This window comes from Synchiropus splendidus, chromosome 7 (assembly GCF_027744825.2).
Source record: "Synchiropus splendidus isolate RoL2022-P1 chromosome 7, RoL_Sspl_1.0, whole genome shotgun sequence".
Classification (NCBI taxonomy): domain Eukaryota; kingdom Metazoa; phylum Chordata; class Actinopteri; order Syngnathiformes; family Callionymidae; genus Synchiropus; species Synchiropus splendidus.
Window position 1 is genome coordinate 12,331,986 of NC_071340.1, and position 21,490 is coordinate 12,353,475.

The 21,490-nt window shown below is 41.8% G+C and overlaps 1 protein-coding gene across 2 annotated transcripts in view; it reads right to left on the bottom strand.

Moving 5' to 3' along the window:
* frmd3 (FERM domain containing 3) overlaps positions 1–21,490 on the bottom strand; it is a 38,567-nt gene that overhangs the window by 4,836 nt on the left and 12,241 nt on the right. The window contains exons 2-13 of one of the 2 annotated variants that reach the window (XM_053870007.1): positions 20,815–20,919; positions 19,583–19,625; positions 17,475–17,553; positions 16,245–16,342; positions 14,285–14,408; positions 12,432–12,519; positions 11,350–11,438; positions 10,768–10,831; positions 8,039–8,127; positions 6,672–6,746; positions 5,062–5,130; positions 4,870–4,994 (exon numbers count right to left, since the gene is read on the bottom strand). In XM_053870007.1, the coding sequence (XP_053725982.1) occupies positions 4,870–4,994; positions 5,062–5,130; positions 6,672–6,746; positions 8,039–8,127; positions 10,768–10,831; positions 11,350–11,438; positions 12,432–12,519; positions 14,285–14,408; positions 16,245–16,342; positions 17,475–17,553; positions 19,583–19,625; positions 20,815–20,919 (1,048 nt within the window). Of the gene's footprint in view, positions 1–4,869; positions 4,995–5,061; positions 5,131–6,671; positions 6,747–8,038; positions 8,128–10,767; positions 10,832–11,349; positions 11,439–12,431; positions 12,520–14,284; positions 14,409–16,244; positions 16,343–17,474; positions 17,557–19,582; positions 19,626–20,814; positions 20,920–21,490 lie in introns of both variants that reach the window. The other variant, XM_053870006.1, reaches the window with a different exon arrangement.

The following is a 21,490-nucleotide window of genomic DNA, read 5'->3' on the forward strand; positions in this document are numbered from 1 at the left end:
AGAAATGGATCCTTCAAAAGGTTCATGGATCCTTCTCTGCAACACAAAACTATCATGCAAATCTGTTGATCTGTTTTTGAGACAGACAGATGGACACCGACGATCACATCCTGCTTGGCGGCGTACAATAATACATAGTCCAGGGTGAGTGTGACACTGTGAGACTGGTAACCATGGCAACAAAGTGTGCGATCAAAGCTTCTCTCACTTGCTAAACGTCTTCATAAGGAAGCAGACCAAGTGAGACAGTAGGTGTTTTTTTACACAAAATCCTCACACACATCGACTGTAAATACTGTTTTAAAAACACCCCCTCGGTCACCTCTCAGTCTTTCCTCATGACTCCCAACGTGAGGTGTAAGATTCCCGAGCGGCCACCTCACACACTCACTGTGGGATTAGCAAGGAGGGATTTCCCCAGTTATGAAGTGTCGACAGAGCTGTTGATCCCTGTCATGTGGTCTCATTACGGTCAATAGGGTGTCACTGGAATTTGCTGAGCAAACTTTTTTTTTTCCTTCAGCCTTCGACAACTATGATACGACAAATGCGAATACAACAGACTGTAAAATAGGTGGATTAAAGGGCCACATTGGCAACTGTAACTGAGGGGCCATCATCAAAAGAAAGACAGCGATGACTACAAAAATGACAAATATCCAAATACTACACTTAAATAACAATGACAAAATTAACCTAAAAAGATTAAATGTAAGTAAGGATATGTAAATATGCCATGAACCCTATTGAAATATTTCATTTTACATGCATTTAATTTGAATATAAATCAACCTAACTATGGAACAGATGCTCAAGATAAAAAGGCAATATTATTTCAAATTATTGAACTAATATTTGAAAATACATTTCTAATATTCCTTCATTGTATTTTGAGGAACATGAAAAAGACAAAAATGGCCAATGAAAAATTGAAATCCAAAGGATTTAGAATATCCCAGAAGGCAATGTTGTGTTATTGATGGTAGCCAGAGTGAAAATTTTGGCCCGTGAATCAGATTTGAACCCTATCATGAAAGAAATCTTTGAAGTGAATTCACTCATATCTTGTAGCTTACTCTGCTCCTGGATGGGTTCCTGCTGTCCGGGGCTGATGGCTGCGATGCGTTTCCCGTGTCCGACCAGTCGCACGTAAACATCCCGCGCGGTGTGATTGGCTATTCGCAGGTGGAGACTACGTTGCGTCGTGATCTTCACTTGGCACCTCAATGAATCCGCCACCAAGATGGCCGACCGCTGCTCCTCTCTGGCCTCTCCAGGGTGGAACACTTGGAGAGGCCCGGCCGGTCCCTCCTCCATGGCCTCAGCCTTGAGTCCTCCCGGAGCCGTGTCCAGAACAAGTCCCTCCGTCCTGCTAAGGTTGTCCCCAAACTGAAGGCCACTCTGAACGATGCTGCCTCCAACATCGCTGCGCTCCAGGACCTCCATCGCCCGCTCTGATGACAGAAGCCGGAGGCAGCTGTTTGCTGGACTGAGTGACCGGACTACTGGCTCAACTCACTGGGATTGTGAGGAACACACGCACTGAGAGGAGGTGAGAGACATACGACAGATGCGCTCTCCATCAGACTCGCAGACCTGGCGTCCTGCTCGCGAATGTCAGTGATGTTAACAAAGACTGGAGGGGCATTAGAGGCAGATCAGTACCAAAGCTGGCCTCGCTAAAAATAACCGCGTGGGCCTCGCTTGAGAAGAGCAGCTAATCTAACGTTGATAACGCGGAGGCAGGCCAGACCCCGCAGAGGATGAAGATCAAGTTCATTTCCATTCTCCAAGACTTTGTTTCCCCTCGGCTGGTGGCGGTCACACGGCACCAAAGCGATCACCTTGTGCTTGTGACTTTTCACGGCTGTGTTGAGGCCGACTTTGACATCAGAGGGTGCGAGATCTAATCATCCGAATGAAGCAAAGTAAATCTGAAGTATTATTCATTCATTCCTTATCGCTTGTCTCGGCCTAGCTTAGCCAGCGCACGAGGCAGGGGAGTCTGTGCAAAGGTCGGCAGTCCACTGCTAAACAACACCGCCAAGTCAATCTGAATAAAGTGAAAACCTAGGTCATGAAAAGGTGCAGTAATTTGGGTTTTTAAAAATAAGATAAGATCAAAAAAGACAGAAGATGCCTTCCAATATTTTCAATATCCACCCGCATGAAAGCAGAATGTGTGAACCACTACACCACCTGTGGCCAAGCCAGTGTCGAACGATTGTAGTGAGCGACTTGTAAACATGTTGAATGAATAATTACAGTGTATTTTCTCACTCAAGTGGACTGTTGAGAGGTGATGACACCTTCAAACCCTTCATAACTGGAATCCCCTCTCAGTTAGCGTCATTGCTAACCAATCATCTCTAAAATGTCCTCTCCTTTTTTCTTAACATGGTGTTTCCCTTTTGAAGCGAACCAAGGTTCAAGCTTTCCAAACAGAACAAGGTCACTGCTGACTGAGGGTCAGCTTCCTGTTTCCTCTCCGATGGCCAGATTAGCCTTCTGAATATAGCGAGTGACTTCAGGGACACTTTATCCCAAAGTCTTTGCAACAAGTTTTCTTGCGGCTGGGCGGTGAAAGTTGAGTCTGTGGGTGAGCTATAGTGGATGCAAGTGTTTGTATTAAACGTGGCAAGCTTCCAGGGGCATCCGCTTCAAGACTTGGGTATTTGCGTCGCTGGCTACCGAGGTCTAAGATCAGGCAGAGAGTACATCTAGGACATGGTTGAACTCGCGCTCCCAGCTTCTTTTCACTGCTCAGCCAATCGGCTTGCATTTCACAGAGAATAATAACTATGCTTTCGGCAAAAATAAAAGGAATAGATTCACTTCAGCATGTGACTCTTCCTCGAGGTAAAGAACGTGTTGGTTTGGTTATCTTGGATTAAACTGGAGTCTTTCCAGAGCATAAATAATCAGAACTGTGTTCCATGGTGAGGGATTGGGTTACGAAGTGACCCGCCACTGACTGTGGTCAGGACAGATCCATGTGACTGACACGAAGGTCTTCGGTGTTCGATGGAAGCCTGGATCGATACGCAGTCATCTTTGTTGTCCTTGTTATTGTCATGAAGCTTTCAGTAACTACACTCCCAAATGACCATCAACTTTTTTTGCTTATATTTTCAAAAGATTCGGGCAAATGCATTGAAGCAACACTAACACAATATTGATTTTCAGTGAAACCAAATGATGCACATCAGAACCAAAAAGGCTGAAGCGAAGTGTAGGGCTGACTAATAGATTCTGCTTCAGGAGGCACGACCTTGGCAACAACGTCTCAGTGACGGTGACCCAATATTTCTCCCTCCACATTCATTATGTCTCAATATTTTGACAGCTTTTTCTTAGTGTTGCAAATATTGTTGATAGCAATGATATCAATGGGACAGCAGGTAGTGGTAGGGCTCTGGAAGTCACTTGTACAACATACACAGTAGTAGGGGGAGCCTCACAATACAATGTATATATATATATATATATATATATATATATATATATATACTTAAGAGGAGTAGGTCTTATTTTACATCCAAACTCAGTGAAAGAAATATGATATAAATCAGCATTTTTATTTTTAAAAAACGCCATATTAAGAAATGCTACATGAATATTATGTGAGAGGTATGTATAAGACAGAGTACATTGCTGTGTCAATATTTTTTCACACTTCCTTAGCAGTAAGGTGAAGAAGAAAGGACTGCATCTCACACAGTGAGTGACTCGTGAATCCAGATGGTAATGTGCAATACCGCCAAAATGTAAACATCTGTTCCTTATCCCATTATATATTATATTTCCACAATCACATGACTGTCTGTGACCTACTCTTGTGACAAGTTGTTGCCACAGATGCGCTTCTTCGTCTTCACTCACAAAAAAGCGACTGTGTTGCTAAAGCAAGGGGAAGACACAGCTTTACAGCTCACAAACCCCACGTGATCTATGCTCAACACCCACTTCAATTTCACTCTAAACGCTAAAAGAAAGGATGGAATAAATAAATAAATAAAAATAAATGATCTTTTATGACAAAAGAAGTGACGTTATAATTAATTTCCAAATTATCCATTTGAAGTTGAGTCTGTTCACATAGACAGTCTGGAATTATGTCATGAAAATGGATCTCCTTCAGTCGCAACCCTACTTTAGACCCAAAGCCTTCGGGCTGTGGATCTGCACTGGTCTGGCTTTGGGACCCACCATCACCAAGATAACAACCGGAGACCCAAAACAAGAAGAAAGAAATTGAACCTTAAGCATTTAAATGCAGATGAAAGTGGAAGGAATCTGATGCATGAAACCCAATGTGACAGTCGATTGATAATTGATGAAATAAAAGCAGATGTTTGTTGCTTGGAAAATGGGCTGCGACCCACATTAAGCAGCACCATGACCCACTTCTTGGTCCCAATCCACCCGTTGAGAACGTGTTCTCAAACATGCGTACGCTTCAGTCGACTATAAAAAAAGAAAGGTCGCCAGTCGTGTGCAACCCTGACTTGCACAACAAACATGGAGGTAACAAGATGTGAAAAGAAACAGACGCTTCGGAGCCCGTAATTAAGTTTTCTCCAATTAAAACTGCGGCCTGGTTTGTGTCTGCGTTCCCTCGATGTCACAACAAATACTTTGCCCTGCAGGGACAAAGTCATGAAGTCGAGCAGACAGATTGGCATCCTGTGGGAGGATCATGGGAGGCGTATTTTTAGCAGGCTGCTAGTGGCGTCTCCAGGGAAACCACAGCGACAGAGGGACGGGGCCTCAGCTGCTCAATTAACGCTCAGACCCATAGTCGGCCACTCGCTCCCTCCTGCACCAGGGAGGAGCCACAGCAAGCGCGTGTGTCAGATGGTCACGTACCGTTGTCCAGAGCCGTCTCCTCGTACTCGTTGGTGGAGGGCAGCGCAGGGACGAGGGGCTCCATGTTCATGATGAGGTTTTTGTGGCTCAAAGAGTTGAAGCTGCGGCTCTGACCGAAGCGGGTTCTGCAGACACAAACGCCTGCTGTGCTCTGCTGTTCCAGTGACTCTCACGCGTCAAGTCAGGGTTTACCTGCGAACCTCTGGGGGATCCCTCTGGATTTTGGAGCTGGCCTCGATCACCTCCTTCGCCACTTTTCCACTGGAGAAGAAAAGCAAAAGCCGAGTGAAGAAAGACACAGCACGACTAACAAAAAAAGGCTTTTGTGTTTTTATTTATTTTATTATTTCATGCCTCTTATTTGGCATTTCTTAACTTGTAGTATGCAATTAAACATGAGTTGATCAATGATATAGCAGTCAATAGCTTTTTTTTACATGCATTATAATTTCCATGTATTTATTAGCATTTTTTATTTTTATGAAAGGAATTTATTTAATTTTTTCTTTTGTGATTTTAATCTTCTTTCCAATTTTCTCTTCCCTTCTTAATGATGCCTTTACAATATAAATTATTATCATATATTATGTATTATAAATGATAGAATTTATCACATGATTTATATTAAAGAAAAAAACATTCATTTTAGGAAACTTGCACTGTGGTCATCACTGTAAATTCTGTATTGTCGCCTATATTATTATCAGTATTATTATTATTATTATAGGGTTATGAGGTGGGAAAAACTCAAATCATCAAGTTATGCAAAACAAACATAACATTCTTTATGACCATTTATGATGAACAGCACCTGGTGCACCAAGCCTGACCGTGTAAAACATATATTTATTTCCTCATTCCTCTTGATCGTTGGTTTTGTGGCCAGGTTTGCAGCCAGCATGGCGAGCAGCTCCATCCGTGTGAAAGCTGAGTCGAGGGATGTGAACTCTGACCACGCTGCAGTGTGCAGGAGCAGCACTCTCCTCCATTAGTCACCAAATTGACGGTTAGCTTATAAATTAGCCCTACAAATAAATCTCCGGGGCTGAAAACACCCACTTGGTATCACAGTGGGAACAACATTCAGAGAGCCGAACATGAGGTTATGGTAATAAATGGTAATTTCGAAATTAAAAAAAGAACTGGAGCCACTGGAGTCCTACTGTTGTTAGGAAGGGAGGGCAACTAACTATCCTAGGGTGCCGGAGGTGAGGAGACCCTCGGGACTTTGAGGACTGTCAGTCCTTCGCCATTAGAAATGTGTCTTTTTCTTTGTTGTTTCTTGGTTTCTTTTTTTTTATTCTTGTTTGCAAAAATTATTTACAAAAAAGGAAATGCAAAATGCAACGGATTAAGATGAAAATGTGTATACCAGAATATTATAGTGTACTATACAAAATAAACCATATAAACATGCAAGGAACATGTAGTTCAAAACTTATTAATGAAATATATTATCATTTACCAAAAAAAAAAAAAAAAAACCTCACATGGAAGATCAATAATATTAATGGGGGTATATTTCAGAAAAAAAATTCTGAAGCAGAGTGAAAAAAAAAGAATAAATCATATGAAGAAAAAAAAAAAACAGTAATACTAAAAATCCACTTAGGGAGTTTGAAAATTTGATCAAAGACTGTGAAATAAAAATGTTTTAAATTTAAAGAGTAAAACTACAGAAATTCTACTTTATTTTGTTCTTATGTTTGTGCTTATTTAGTCCCCGCATTTTCCATTTTCCTTTGTTTTGGAATGTGATGTGTAAATCATAGCCGTGGAAAACGGAGGTTGTTCTGCCTCACCTGTATCTAAACCTGCTCCCTTTGAAGAAGATGTTGCTGCTGGAAACCGTCTTTATCTGACTGGATTTTGCACACCTGTCAAGATAAGATCAAAGCAGCAGAACTTCGTCACAATATCAGTCACACTCACGTTGTTATCTCTTACGCCATTTTGAGTCAATTGCCAGACTTGTCTCTGAGTGAACAAGATGATGAAAAGCCACGACATATTTGCGTCTACTGACAGAGACCTGAGGCAGTTTATAACAGTTACTGAACTTCACATGGCAACTCAGAAAAATAACGCTTACATATTGAAAATACAGTACAAATGCAACAATTAAAAAAAAATATTTTCCATATACGATATAAAAAATACTGCCACCTCTGTCCTGAAACGTGTTTTTGTTGATCAACACTCCACCCATTTTCTCAGCAGTGATGATTCGATTAGTCTGCGCTGACATTTGAGAACCCCTCCAGCTCCCACAGACCCACGAGCTGCACTCATTTATAGATCGATAAACTCTGTAAAATGAGATGATGCATTCCCAGAACCGTGTTCCTTTTTTCTGACCCGAGCAGGATCCAAGTGTCTCTGCTATGAGAAAAGGAATTTCAACAGAACTGTGTGCAGGTGAAATACATGCATGTTATCTTGTTTGAGAACGCAACTGCTCCATACACCACAAGGTGGCGCTGAGACAATTGAAACCTTATTGAAAAAAAAAAAAACTGAGTGTTTCAAAATGCACTGAGGAGATTATCTTTTCAAATACTGCATTACTGCTGGTGTGATTGATGATATTAATATGTAATAATGCTGCGCCACTAATGCAAACTCCAGTCGCACAATATCAGTTATAACAGCTAATCGATGATGTTGCATCTTAATGTGAACAGTTGGCTGTCAGTTGCATGTCAACACAGAGCAGTAATAGCTTTGTCTGGCTGCTGACTAAGTTGCACTTCCTTCCCACACGCGTCTCTCCGGCAGTTTCTTGACCGCAAAAAACGATCGCTCAGCTCTCTAAACTAAAGAGACCAGAGATTCTCAACCACTGTGAGGACCATGAGTGCTTCTTTCACTGCACACAAAATCTCAATTCACTCCACAAAACAATTGATTTTCATTGCATTTATTTAGGATTTTAATCTTCTATTTCCTCCATTTTAAAGTGCTGGATGGTAAGAACCACTCGCACTGCAAGGCTCATAACGCACTGCAACATTTAAGTTACTTAAATGAGACTTAAATCTGACGAAATTGTCACTGGAGGTCACAGTCTTTTAATGAAGGGTTTTAAAATAAAGCACTTCCAATTGGGATGTTCTGCTGGAAACCTTGTGATCCTAAAAGCTGCTCGCGCTTGAGTGTGTCTACGCACTTATAAAAGGCCTGGTTCTCCACTCCGCACTTCCACAAGTGTTTACAAGCCGCCGGGGTCGAAGTGTGAAACGTCAACACCAGCTTCTTCTGCACAGAGAGGGACACAACAGAGAGAGACATTAAAGAGGGTCACTGCAGCATCGCGAGTGAGGACGGGCGGGAGGAGGTGCTGGACACCACGAGAGGAAGCTGTGCACAGAATCTGACCCGGCAGGCTCACAGTGAAGCCTCAAGGAAGAAGCTTCACCTTGGTGATTGTTGGCAGAGATTTAAGATTCAACAGCTGAAGAGTCAGACTATTTACACAGCCTCATGCGTGGCATTTCATTGGCCCGATTCTGTATAAAAGGGAGTGACACACATGTGCAGAGAGGCCATGTGTGCGTGGTTTAGTGCGTCGCGTGGAAGAACCGCAACACAAACTGTTTCACGTCCCACTTCAGTGACTTAGCTATGAAAAGAAAGGTCTCACAAACAGACTTTAAAGGTAAAACAGTATATTTAAAGTTAATAACAGCTCAAAGTGGGACAGTTTGAATTGAAGCAGTGAGGGCAACAGGTGAGGTCATACAGCAGGGGATTAGAAGAATCTGGTCGCATTCGGATCAAATGTTTGGTAATAGAGGACACACTTATCGCACACATAAATAGACAACACACGATGAGTTCCAGACAAGGCAGTGAGTGTGTTATGGAGATTAGAAACAGATCATATTGCGAGAAAATATGATCCACAAACATTGTAAAATGAACCACCGGTACAAAGTGAAGTGAAGTGAGGAGAGGAGAGTCACCAAATATGGGATTTAAACTACGACAGGGTCTTTGTTTTTTACACCATTATTGCGTTTACTCACCATCGATGACTATGTTTACACAGAGAGGAGAGACAGAAACACAGAGAGAAAACTGCAGTTTCAGCTGGTTATGAGTTGCCAAGCAGACACACACAGGCAGACAAGAGCGAACCATCAGACGAGCGGCGAGCTGCTTTAAGCCTCCGTAATGAAGAGAATAACCATGAGATTGATCGAGTGCCAGTCCGGAAGATTAGCGAGCAACTCGGTGTAATTGCGAGCATATGTCAGAGACCTCACACACAAGAGGCGTTTAACTGTGTAGCGCTGTGCAACTTTCTGTGCAAGAATAATCATTTGCATTCTTGATTTTAATGCCTTCATTTATAAAGTCGACGAGGCTGGGAGCTCACCCTGACGCCGCCTATTGACTCCATTAAAGCTCCAGCGCTTCATTCCCAGCAAAGGCGGCTCCGGAATAATAGATCAGGGTGTACAGGGGTGTGGGGGGTGGCGCTCTTGGGCTCTGAGATAAGCTGTGGTGGCTGCCTTCTGCAGCATCGCAACAGGCTGAGAACTAAAGGTCACACTGGTCCTGGAGATACATCACTCTTATATCACTGTTTATAGCGGAGGTGTCAAACTACAGGCCCGCGGGCCCATGACAGGATTACATAAGGCCTGACACATCATTTCATGATGCTTTTTATAAAGAAAAAAAAGAAAAGTTCTCCCTACATTCATGCAACTAGATCCATAATGCAACAACACAAGTTATGAGTCAAGAGCGTACGGCTTATTTAACAGTGTGAGTTCAGTATTCTATACATTTTGTTTGAACTGCCATTTGCATTTGTGAGCTTAACATTAGAGGTTCCTGCGGTATCTTAACACCTGCATAATGCGATCATTGCACTGGTGTGACTTGTGAAAAAAAGTAAAAATTAAAGTGAACCCCTCAATTTGTGTGGAGTCAAAATCAATAATGTAGGGGCCAAAATGTACACCCATCGAACAGTACTTATATTTGACAGTCACTGATAGCGAATGCAAAATGCAATGTCAGACTCCAGATCCACAGTTGGATGCTATTTTATTTATGGAAAGTTAGCCTCTAATCTAAACCATCGGTGGGCAGTGACATTTCCTTTGGGTCCACACTACCTACCGCGACCATTGTGAGGGTTGTCAAGCTGACAGTTGAATCTGTGCCACCTTAAGAGAGGAAAGTTTAGCCAGAAGGCAGGTGAAGACCTTCCTCAGCTGTTGTGTCGCACTCACGTTTGACCTCATGTAGACATCAGACACACTCAGTTGCTGCTAACCTTCTGGCCCGCTGCGACAAAACTGATGCCCGATTCCCAAATTCAGTGCAAATGAGGTCCTGTATTTGGGCAGCGGTGAACATCACATGAGCGAGGAGGTCAGTAAACACACCCACCATTCTGTTACAGTGAATTCGTCCTGTAAAGCTGATCTGAAACAGTGACACACACAGAGATGCAAGTATACTGTGTGTGTGACAGGAAAACAGTCTGATGTCACTGCTACATCGATGAGGGAGAGACAGGTTGAGAACAGATAAATGAGTCACATGACTGTCTCAGTAGCTGTTCAGAGTAAAGCGAGTAAAAATAGAACAAAAAGCTTAGTGTGAGTTAGGCTCATCAAACAGGATGTTTTGAAAATAAAACTTGCACCAGGTTGATCCATGTTCAGTGATTCACACAGCTCTATAAGAGCTTGCTTTTATTTTGTAGCTATGTACAGGTTTTTGTACACATGACAGATCGTCAACACACTCACAAAACACCAACCAAATGTAACACTCAACATCCAAACTACAACTTGGACCAAGATACTGACAACTTCCTGTGTGTTGGTGTGATGGACGTCAGTCAGTGGATGAAACACAGGATGCTGGACTCACCTCTTTCTGGATTCCGATTACATAGAATGTTTTCCCTTCAAACTTGAGTTTGCTGACGTCGGCCCTGAAACAAAAACACGTGGCCCAGTAAGATGACATTAGTGCTTTTAGACTTCTGATGGAAAATAATAATTCATTTAAGGACAGTAGGACAAAATGATGTGTATTAACAAGAATTATATTTGGTCAAACAGAAAAATAAACTATTTATTTCAACTATTATCGAGAATGTAGCGATCACTTTATTGCCTGCATATGTTTGTTTACAGGTTTTTTTATACATGCAGGTCTCAAGAAAATGGTGTAAGGAAAGAAAATAAAATTGTTTATTCACTTCAAAAAAGGGGCTGTTAGAGGGTTATGAAAACCAGAAAACAAGAACATGTTATTGTCCATAAATGAATCAATGAGGGAAAAGTGAAAGATTTTCATGGTCAAAAGTAAAGTCCACTGGTCTCAGTATGATGACCCGGATCACTGAGGTCATGAAAAATGACCTGCCTTTTTTGAAACAGCATTTGATTTATTTTTTTCATCATTTAAATTAAAAAACACAAAATTGTCAGGGAGATTAAGTTGTACCATTTCAGCAGGTGGATTCTTTTGTTTCCCTGGAAGACAACGAAGCCCGTGGCGGTGAACCCCAGAAAGGCCGTGGAGCCGGTGAAATCCTGCACACAGACACAAACAGACGCAGCGATTAAAGGGACAGGTGGATGAACAGCAGGGGGAGTGAGAGATCATTCATCTCCATGGCAATGACACCTACACGAAACTCTCTGTTCAAATTTCATTATAATAAGTCTGCGATCAAACATCATGACTTGGGGCTGTCAATGCACCCATGACAGTGATAAACAGGGGCAGCTCACCATCCTGCCGCCAATCTTTTTTGACATGAAGAAAACCTCAGCGACACACTGCTACCCTTCTGCATGGGGGAACGCTTTAGGACTGTGGGTTGAATTCACCCCTTCATTTTTACCTGCATGTTTATCTTCAGCACCGCTGACTCAGCATCTTGGCTGAAGTATTGTGGCCGACCTCTGTTGACCTCTCTCTAATCCCCTGTTCAAAATGGTCATCAGGGACAAATGGAGTGAAAAGGTTGTGTTTTCGGTGTGACTGAATTTGGATTTCCGCGGCAATGCACGAGGTACTTCAGTCAGAACTTACTTCTACGAGGACAATGATGTCATCAAGCAAGGGCAGATAAAAAAAGGACGAAGAGCAGCAGACTGGTGTCCCAACTGTGACTACAATGTCACATCCCTGGTTGGTGCTTCATGGAGTGAAGCGAATGATTAAAGATAAACTGAGCTCAGCATGGTGTCCTGTGAGAAGCAATGCCCTGGTTAGAAGTATTTGCTCTGCAAGCTCCTCAGAGGCAAATGAGATAAAGAAAAAGGGCAGCAGGGAGGGAGAGTGCTGAAGGTCGAGAGGCTGTGGATCAGCTCCAAGCAACTCTTGGACCTCACCTGTGAACTAGAGTGCACATGCGCTCTCCTTTAAATGTGTGAGTGTGAGCATGAATGGCATGGTGGTGGGACTGGCCTCGCAGCGAAGGGATGGAGCCCATTCATTAGCTGAAGTGGGACAGCCACGACTAGATCAAGTCTGTGGGTTGAAACTCTGCATAGAAACTAGAGCTCTGCTCATCTCACCTTGACAGGATGAGGGTCGACTCCGTATGTTTCCAGGATGAATGCACGTTGGAGCATGTTTAACTCGGCCAGCGCAGAACATTGACCCCTAAAGAGCAGAACATGAATGTTGTCATACATTAATATGCAGAGCAAACAGTAATATACTTGAGGCGTGAAGAAAAATACGAGTGATAGAGTTAAACTAGTAAACAAAAACAGTTGTGATCGTCCACATTTTTGTTATTGCTCAGGGAGCACTGAAGCTGGTGGAGTCTGACATAGCTTTGAAGCCATTAACTGGGACTTTTGAATGAATGACATCACCTTTAATGATGACTTATGCAAGAGGAACGTCATGTTGTCACTATCATATGGAGAAAATGAGACGAGACGCAACGGAAAACGCAGCGCATGTGACTGTAATTGTGACTAAATATTTAATGCATGTTGACGGATACAAACAAGACAAAATAAAGCATCGCCCAAAACAAGACAAGTTAGTTACAGCTTGGTTTCATCAGTTGCATCCGGAGCTGCAGACACACACTGCCGCTCACCACCCGCAGCACTATTCAGATGATGCACCTGTGGTCCTCTCTTTGTCAGCTTCAGAGTCAAAGTTTAGTTGTCTGACCCAGGGAGTATAGAGGGAGATTACATGACACAAAAGAACTAGAAATGAACTCAGAGAGTGCAAACTTATGTCAAGCAGCTTTAGTCCACCCCAACACAATGGATGAAAATATCCTTCAAAAAATATTCTGGGATCCAAATGTCAACCCAGAGAGTGATCCAGCTCACTCCCAAAAGGAATCATCTTTCATTTCACATATTTCCTGAAACATTCATGCAAATTCATCCATAAACTTTTCAAAATTATTTTGAACACAAACAGACAGACAACGCAGTCGAAAACATAACCTCCTCGGCTGAGGTGGTACTTTCAATGTTCGTCTAATTTCTATCAACATAATTTTAGTTTTGAATCATTACGATATAAATCATTCAGGTCACGTCAATCGTTTCATACCAAAATTTCATTTCAATCAACCTTAAAAACCTATGTTGAGTCGTATACCTATTTCAAAGTAATTTGATGGAAACTCTCTGATCTTTAAATGCACCGACACAAACAGAAATCAAAGCATACTTTGTTTCCTGAATAAGGCTTTTTTTCCTATATTTGAACTAAATAAAAGACATGCCAAAGATGAAGTAGCTTTGGGAATGATTTCAGTTGTTCAGAACGTAAGCAAACCTAGTATCACATCTTCTGCAGCCCTTTCACAAGCTGAAGTCTTAATAACAATGTGTTTGTCTACATCCTGTAAATGGTGTCATCCGGACCCACCGGGCCTGACGGAGGGCGCTTGTCATCGCCTGCCACGGTGCTGTTGGGAAATGAAGGATTTGCTTTTGATGTTCTAATCGCTGTGTGACATTCACACGGCGCGAACATGAGCTGCATCGATGACACACGCACAAACCCGGGGGAGGCGATCAGAGCATCATAAGAAGTTCCATCGAACAGAGAGTTTACTTTCTTCACAGCACTGAAGTAACTTTGGAATTAGCATATTTCATTTACTGCAGGAGGCATTTGTGTTTTGGTGACATTTAGCTCCACAGGCAATTTCTCTCCAGTTGACGTGTGAGCGGACTGTGGGCGCCTTCGGCCCCGAGCACATCCGCAGCACTTTACCTGAGTCTCCGGCCCGGCATCTAGTTTCAAACATCTGCGCTCACTTTTATCTATATTTAACTTCAAGGTGGTCCCATTCAGTTTTCACATTGGATACATTTAATGAAAACTGTAATCCGAGACCTTCAGGCAACAGTGACAAGTGTCAGTCGGGCGGCATCACTTTTACCTGAGCTCAGTTTTGTGTATTTCCATGATCTTCCGCTCCAGTTTGAGGGACTGTTTGGGGAACAGCTTGAAGTCTCTGATGTAGTCGGACGGATGTTCTTCTTGGTCGTAGTCACCCAGCTCAGCTGGAATTTAATAAAAATGCAATATTGTCTAGAGCACTGATTCCATTTACACAAAAAAAGAAAGTTGTATATTTTTAAGCGCTAGAAAGTCTTTCTACGATTCAGCACTGGCTGGAGGGAGTCTTATTTTGGCAATATAATGACAAAATATGCCTCCGATTTTAATCCCAATTCGAAGGAATTGATTATTTCCTTATTTATATTTTTTTTATTATTCACTCTAAATAAATACAAGCAGTTTATAAGTAGTTTATATGCAATAACAGACAAGGACACCCTCTGTCAGTAACACTTTTGGAGCCTGTGTTGAGAGCAGGAGTTGTCACAGAGCAGAAGAAAACCTCCCAGAAACAGCTACGATGTGACATCATTACTGCCATAAAAATGTAGAAAAACAAAGATTAATATCCATAACGGAGTGAAATATAAATATAGAACTTTATCGGAAGCCAGTCATCAACTCTCGCTGTGAACATGTTCACAAATGTGTTTCAGAACAATAATACCATAAATATACTTTAAGTCTGAACCAAACTCTCATCTGACCGTCCCATGTTTCATTGAAGACTCGCAGTCTGGGTCCTGTGTCTTGGTTAAACAGCCAGTGACTGACTTCCAGCACAGCCCAGTGACTGGTCAGACACGGGAGCTGTGCAGCACAACTTGGATAATTCCATTAATCCAGGCTGCAGTGAGCGGCTCTGCGCTGGGATTTTACACTCAAGTTATGATTATGTGAAGAACAAAGAAAGTCGAAATGTGAAATTAGAAAAATGAGAAGATTAGCCCTTTAATCGACATGAAAGGATTTTTTTTTAACGTTTTTTTCTTAACAATTGTTAAAAGTGCATGTTACATTTCTGTTCAAGTTATTCATTTGAATGTCAGCGATATCGCAAGTATGTAATATTGGTCTCCTGTGGCACTGCAGTTTCCTCCCACAGTCCAAAAACAATGACTCTACATCAGACTGGGGCAAAGTGAGCAGTAATGCTGCCCTTTGGTCCAATTGGACCTGAAGAGCAATAAAACGCATCATGAATAGTTTAGGCAGCTAGCTGAATATACATTATACTTTTATATTATCCTCCTTTTCCCTGTCCTTTTTGAAATTATTTCTTGAAATATATCGGAGGAAAACAATATTTATTCGGAAAAAAAGTGGCTTTGTATCATATTTACATGTAGTTACATTACATTACATTTAGTCCATACGTATTTAATTATTATAACATGCTTTAGTCCATACTTATTTAACATATTTTAATACATATTTATATACATCAACTGAAATAATAAAGTAAATACATTTGATCACATGTTATTTTCTTTTATGATTAAATATAACTTTTCATTACTTTTTTTGTGGAACATGACAACAATCATAACATGATCAATAGTCAATAAAAGAATACATTAAAAAACATCAACAAAATTAAAAACTGTTATTTCTTTGTAATGAATTCTGATTTGAAGGCCACGTTGCTTCCAGCAATATGGATCTGCTGCACAGACTGGCGGCTCCTGAACAGTCAAAATAGCCATCGCAGGTTTGGTCTTTGTATATCGGAGGGGTGCGACCATCGATAATATATTCAGGTGAATGCAGAGTTCTAGTCTTTCGTGGCCGAGGGCAGCAGGAAGTGACAGAGGCGAGAGCCGCCGCAGCAGCAGCAGCAGCTGCAGCTGCGAGCGCCAGTTCATCAGTCAGCAGACTGGTAATTAAATATGGAGGCGTGGTTCAAGACGGCTACTTTAATGAGTGGCTGCCTCAATATGGGACCATGGCTTGTCGTGCTGTGATATATTTATGGTCGAACATTAAGTCAGGCTCACCCTGAATGATGCAGGCTCCCAAATACGCAGCTTCAATGAAGGGACAGAGGAGACGGCCGTGATAAATATCTCTCTTCAGCTGGAGGTAGAGCAGATACCTGGAGGTGCAGACGAAGAAAAACATGCTGTATTACCAGGGTATTTACCTCAGCTGAGCCTCAACAGTAAACATGTTCCTTCACCCTGGGGAGAGATGAAGGATTTCACATCCTTTTCAATGGTATAATCTCAGATCAGACTGCACCTCAAACTTGAAACGTTTCCTGACTGAATCCAGATTTAGTTGGGCTCAACATCAAATAAAGTGAAATTCTGTGGAACTGTAACCATAACAGAGTCAAATATTAGGGTTATCTTTAAGGGAAAATGGATGGTTGACTCTAAAAAATATGAACAAAACATGAATTTATAAACATTTTGGAAATGAACCGGTCAGGTTTTCAAGTCACCAGTGCTATTGATCAACTGATTACTTTTCACTGATGCTGGATTTGTCGAGTGCCGCTACCTGGTTTCAGATGAGGCTCATAAAATGAGAGTTAAAAATGCGTAATCCAGAATATTCCAACTGAATATCTGTTGCTACGCAAAACAGGGTAACAAGCTTGTAACCATGGAAAAATCAGCCAGCCAACACGAGACTGGTGTTGTTACTATGGAAACGACTTCTGCTGAGGCGAGTCAAGATGCTCAGACATGCAGATGTCTTGTTTCACCAAGTCCCAAATCGTCTTCTCTCTTGCACCAAATCCATTGGTTCACTCATAGTGGTCACAACACGCTGAGAGATCTTTTCTTATTCATTCAATCTCTGTCAAAATGAGGCTCTTGTTGTCGCTCCACCAACCTGTTGCTTGGTAGTGGATGTAAGAACTAGGTCAGTGAGTCAATTGTTGTTTCCACAGCTGCTATATAATCAATCGCCACTTGATCAGTTGAACTACTAAATATGCACGAGCACATTTGTTGGTTAGAAACGGGCTAATGCGAGTAAATTGACTGACATTTAGATTTGAAAAATGGTTTGGTTCTGTGGTTCTGGGCATGTCAAAAAAGCTAGTGAAGCATATAGGTGTTTGTAACTAACGTCAGATCAAGTTACTGTCCTGCGTGTAGGAAAACTCTCCGAGGGCTCAAAAATGACCCTTAAATTTATTGCAGGAATAAATTGAATGCCAGTCTGAGGTGCCCGCGCTCTTCCATTCTTCACTCGATGAGCACGATTGTTACCTTGTGAGCTCCTCCTTGATCTTCATCGGCTCATGAGGGTAGAACTTGACTCTGAAGCACATGGTGAAGGGCTGCTGTGCTGCTGCGAACAAGAGACAATGTGAGGAGAGCGAAGTCAGATGAGTTCAGGGCAAGAAATTGAGAGAGTATATCAGAATGCCTGCAGAGAAATGGAGACTTCAACCCAGTTGAGAGAAGGAAGAAGTATAGGAAGATGAAAGCATTATAGTACGAGCAGACAGCTTCTATTTACCCGCTGCTTCTTTGGTCTGTTGCTCATGTGGGTCGTGGTGATGACTAAACTGCATCTAAATAAATGTTCTGAGTAGGTACGTCTTCAACATGTCCCATTTTTTGCCAGACTGAAATATTTACAACATTATGTTGAATGTTGTGACGCAGGGCAGAGTGACGTGGCTGGCAAGGAGCACTGCTCATCTACATTATAGATACTGAGCGGATTAAAAGACCGAATCCTGCCGTCTTAAAAAATCTCACGCTTGAGCACTTTCAAAACATCTGAGAGAAAGGGATTTGGCACATGTTCAGACTTGTTTTTGTTTATCTACGTACGTCAAGAAAAAGAAAAAAAAGCCCGTTCCTGAGTGGAGATCTCAGCCACAGGGAACAGATGATGCATTCAGATCTCCTCTTCAAAGTCTGTCTCATCTCCACGTATCTATCCCTGATAATAGATAACTCCTCAATTCCTTGCTTAAATCATCCTTCTATATTACTATCTTCGAATCACTGACTTGTGATCGGTACCGACAGAGTGGCAGACCAAAGTGATGCGGTGAGGGAGCCACTGAGGCTCCAGTGTGATGTTCACAGTGAACTCCTGGGAGGTGAGAGATGAGCAATGGCTGAAGTTCATCGTGAAAAGCTGTAGAGCAACAGGAGCCATGGGGGCTGCAAAAGCTTTAAATACTTAGGGGGGTCTCACACCAGCGGCTCTGTCTGGGGTCCATGTCTGTTGGAAGACAAACCCTGTCCACATGGTCGTACCTGTGTCGGATAGAGCTTCTCTCCACAGACCACACAGATCTGATGTTTTCAGTCACCGTATCTGGTACTTTTTGAAACCGGGTCCCAGAGTGAATACATTTGTGAGCAAGTATCTTTTGTGACCCTTTTCAATCCTGCACCTGACAAATACCACATTTGAAAAATAAACAAAACTAAACTAAGACTAACACCAAAAGTAATAAAAATGAAACTAAAACTAAGCATTTTCCGAAGGTAAAAATGAAATAAAAACACCCTGCAAAATCACCCAAAAAAACAAATCAACACCAAATTTGAAAGACAAAAAGCTAAACTATAAAAAAAAATACTAACGAATAATCCCAAACTATAACCATGTTCATAACAATACTGGTATACTAGGGGGTAGTGTACAACTGTATAGCTTATTGTGAATACTAACACCAAATATTATATGATCGTAATTAAGACGTGCATATGAGAAGCACACAATCGAAAGAGAAGCCAGTCACAAACACAAGACTAACATCACAAACAAGAATTCAAGTAATTGAAATTCACACAGATGACAGAAGCAGGTGACAACAATGTTAACATAAATAATAAATAAAACACCAGGTGCCAGTAATGTGACCGATTTGTTCGGCTCCTAATTCTGACATCAAAAGCACTTGAAGGGATACACGCAACTTTATAAGGTTGAAAGACACAAACCAAAATGCGCGGTTCAGTGTGAGCAGGAGGTTCTTTCGCCGGTTTTCTCACACAGAAACGGTTTGTTGAATCAGCCCGCTCGCAGCTGGGACAGACTTCAGTGCATCGCAGTGAATCTCACAGCGATGAAGAGTAGGTGCTCTCATGAACCCTCACCCTTTGTAATCTGGTGAGCATTGTTGATCAAAGTGATCCACTCTGAGATCAGAGGTTGAAACTAACCTCCAAAAAAACACGCTGCAGTCATGACAAAAACGGACAGATTTTACTCATTGAGAGTTACTCATTGACACCTATGTGTAATAACCCCTCATATTACCAGCAAGTGAAGAGTATCTCCCAGATAATAACAGCATCCTGCCGTGAAAGGCTAAATCACTTAGAATAAAGAGAGAACAGTCACTCACTCTTCATCTGTCGCATAACAGCCTTATTGGGCTCCAACCAGTGCTGAGAGGAAGACACAGGAGGTTAGTCGCATCACACAAAGGTCCCTAAGTGCTAAGTGATTTAATACTTATGCAACAATATGACATTATTTCTTAACATCAAGGCAAAACATTTTAAAACAGAGACTGACAGCATCTCTCAGTCAAAACAGTAAACAACTCCACGACTAGTGCTTCAAGCTGACCTCACATTTCACACCTGCTTCCAGTGCTGGAACAATAAACTCTGATATGTTGGGCTCATTTTTATTTTCACCGGAGCCATCTGAGCCGGGATGGAGACAAAGTGCCTGGTCCCATCTGTGTGAGAGCATTCTTGTTATCCTTAGTCACCTGACCTGATGATGTCCTTTGTCAGCTGCTTTCTGACGCATGAAACTAGTTCACAGAGAGCTCAGTCAGGCTGCATTTCATCAGCTCTTCTGCGGGGATTTATGTATTGATGAGTGATTGTGCGTCGATGGTTATAAACCCAGAGGTGTGTGTGTGTGTGTCAGCAGAGGGGACACAGGAACACAGATGAGTCGCTCTGACATTGTTTTCTTTTGATGTATCCAGGAGTAGGAGCCAGGGTGGTAGCAGGTGTAAGAGGAAAGGGGTGGTAACAGTAGCTTGCTGCGAGAGCAGTTGAGACGATACTGGATATAGTAATAACTAGAGGGAGTAATAGCAGTAGGTAGAACAAAACCGTAGCTACAGTAGTGGTAGAAGTCATAAAGAAAGTGACTGGTAGTACTATTAATAGTAGTGCTATAAGAATAAGATCCTTTTAGGAGGACAATAGTAATAATAATAATAATAATAATAATAACAATAATAATAATAATAATAATAATATAGGGGTGATAGGAGTAGTATTAGAAGTAGTAGGGGTAGAAGTCACTAAAGAGTAGTATTTGGAAGCAGTTAAGGTCGTAGCACCAACTAGAGACATACAACTTCAAAGTAGTACAAGTACTTATTAGAAGTAGTCGTGGATTCACCGTCAGAGGCACTAGTTGAAGCAGTAGTTCTAGTAGTAGTAGTAGTATTAAAGGCGTAGTAGCAGTACTGTAATGGCAGAGGTGAAAAGACAGCAATATTTTTCCTAGTTTAAGGAGAAAATAGAGCAAATAGAAAGTGACATAACTGAGAGGGAAGTCAAAACATTGCAGGTTCAGCGTCATTCAAAGAGCATCCATGATAGCTACCCTCTGCTTCTCCGGATCCACATATCTGATGCCGAAGTAGTCTCTCTCCAGGAGGTTGTAGTGGTTACACACATGATCCAGCAGGAACTGGCCTTTGGTGTCTCTCTGGAAACAAACACAAAACAATGTGTTCATCTTTCACCGTGTCACACAATCTCACCAAATCTCTCCAGCGTGGTGGGCTCTATAATCACAAACTAGTACTAAAAATAGATGAGTCAGCAACATTTCTCATGAAATAATTTATTGATTCAGTCCCTAAACGCACCACAGGCAAGGACGAGATCAATAACCATGTGTCATATATTACGTGGAGTTCAATCAATATGTGTTGTTAACACAAACATGCAAGGACACAGTGGAGTCACTTAACCAGAGGTGAATGCAAATACAACTTACAGGACATAAAGGGTGGGTAGTAAAAGAGCAGCCTCAGAAGCTTCAGTTCCAAACTGAATATTGACATAAATATTCATGAACAATATGGAAATTGTGTTGATGTAATAAGGAGAAGAGTGCAGTTGAAAAAAAAAACATTTACACATTCAACAAATGTAAACTGTAGATGTGTGAACTATTCAGAAGAAAGTTCTGAACTACGACCCAGTAGCCTCACCAGCCTTGGGACACACCTGACCTCATGTACTCAACACTCACAACCTGCTGATCACCATCT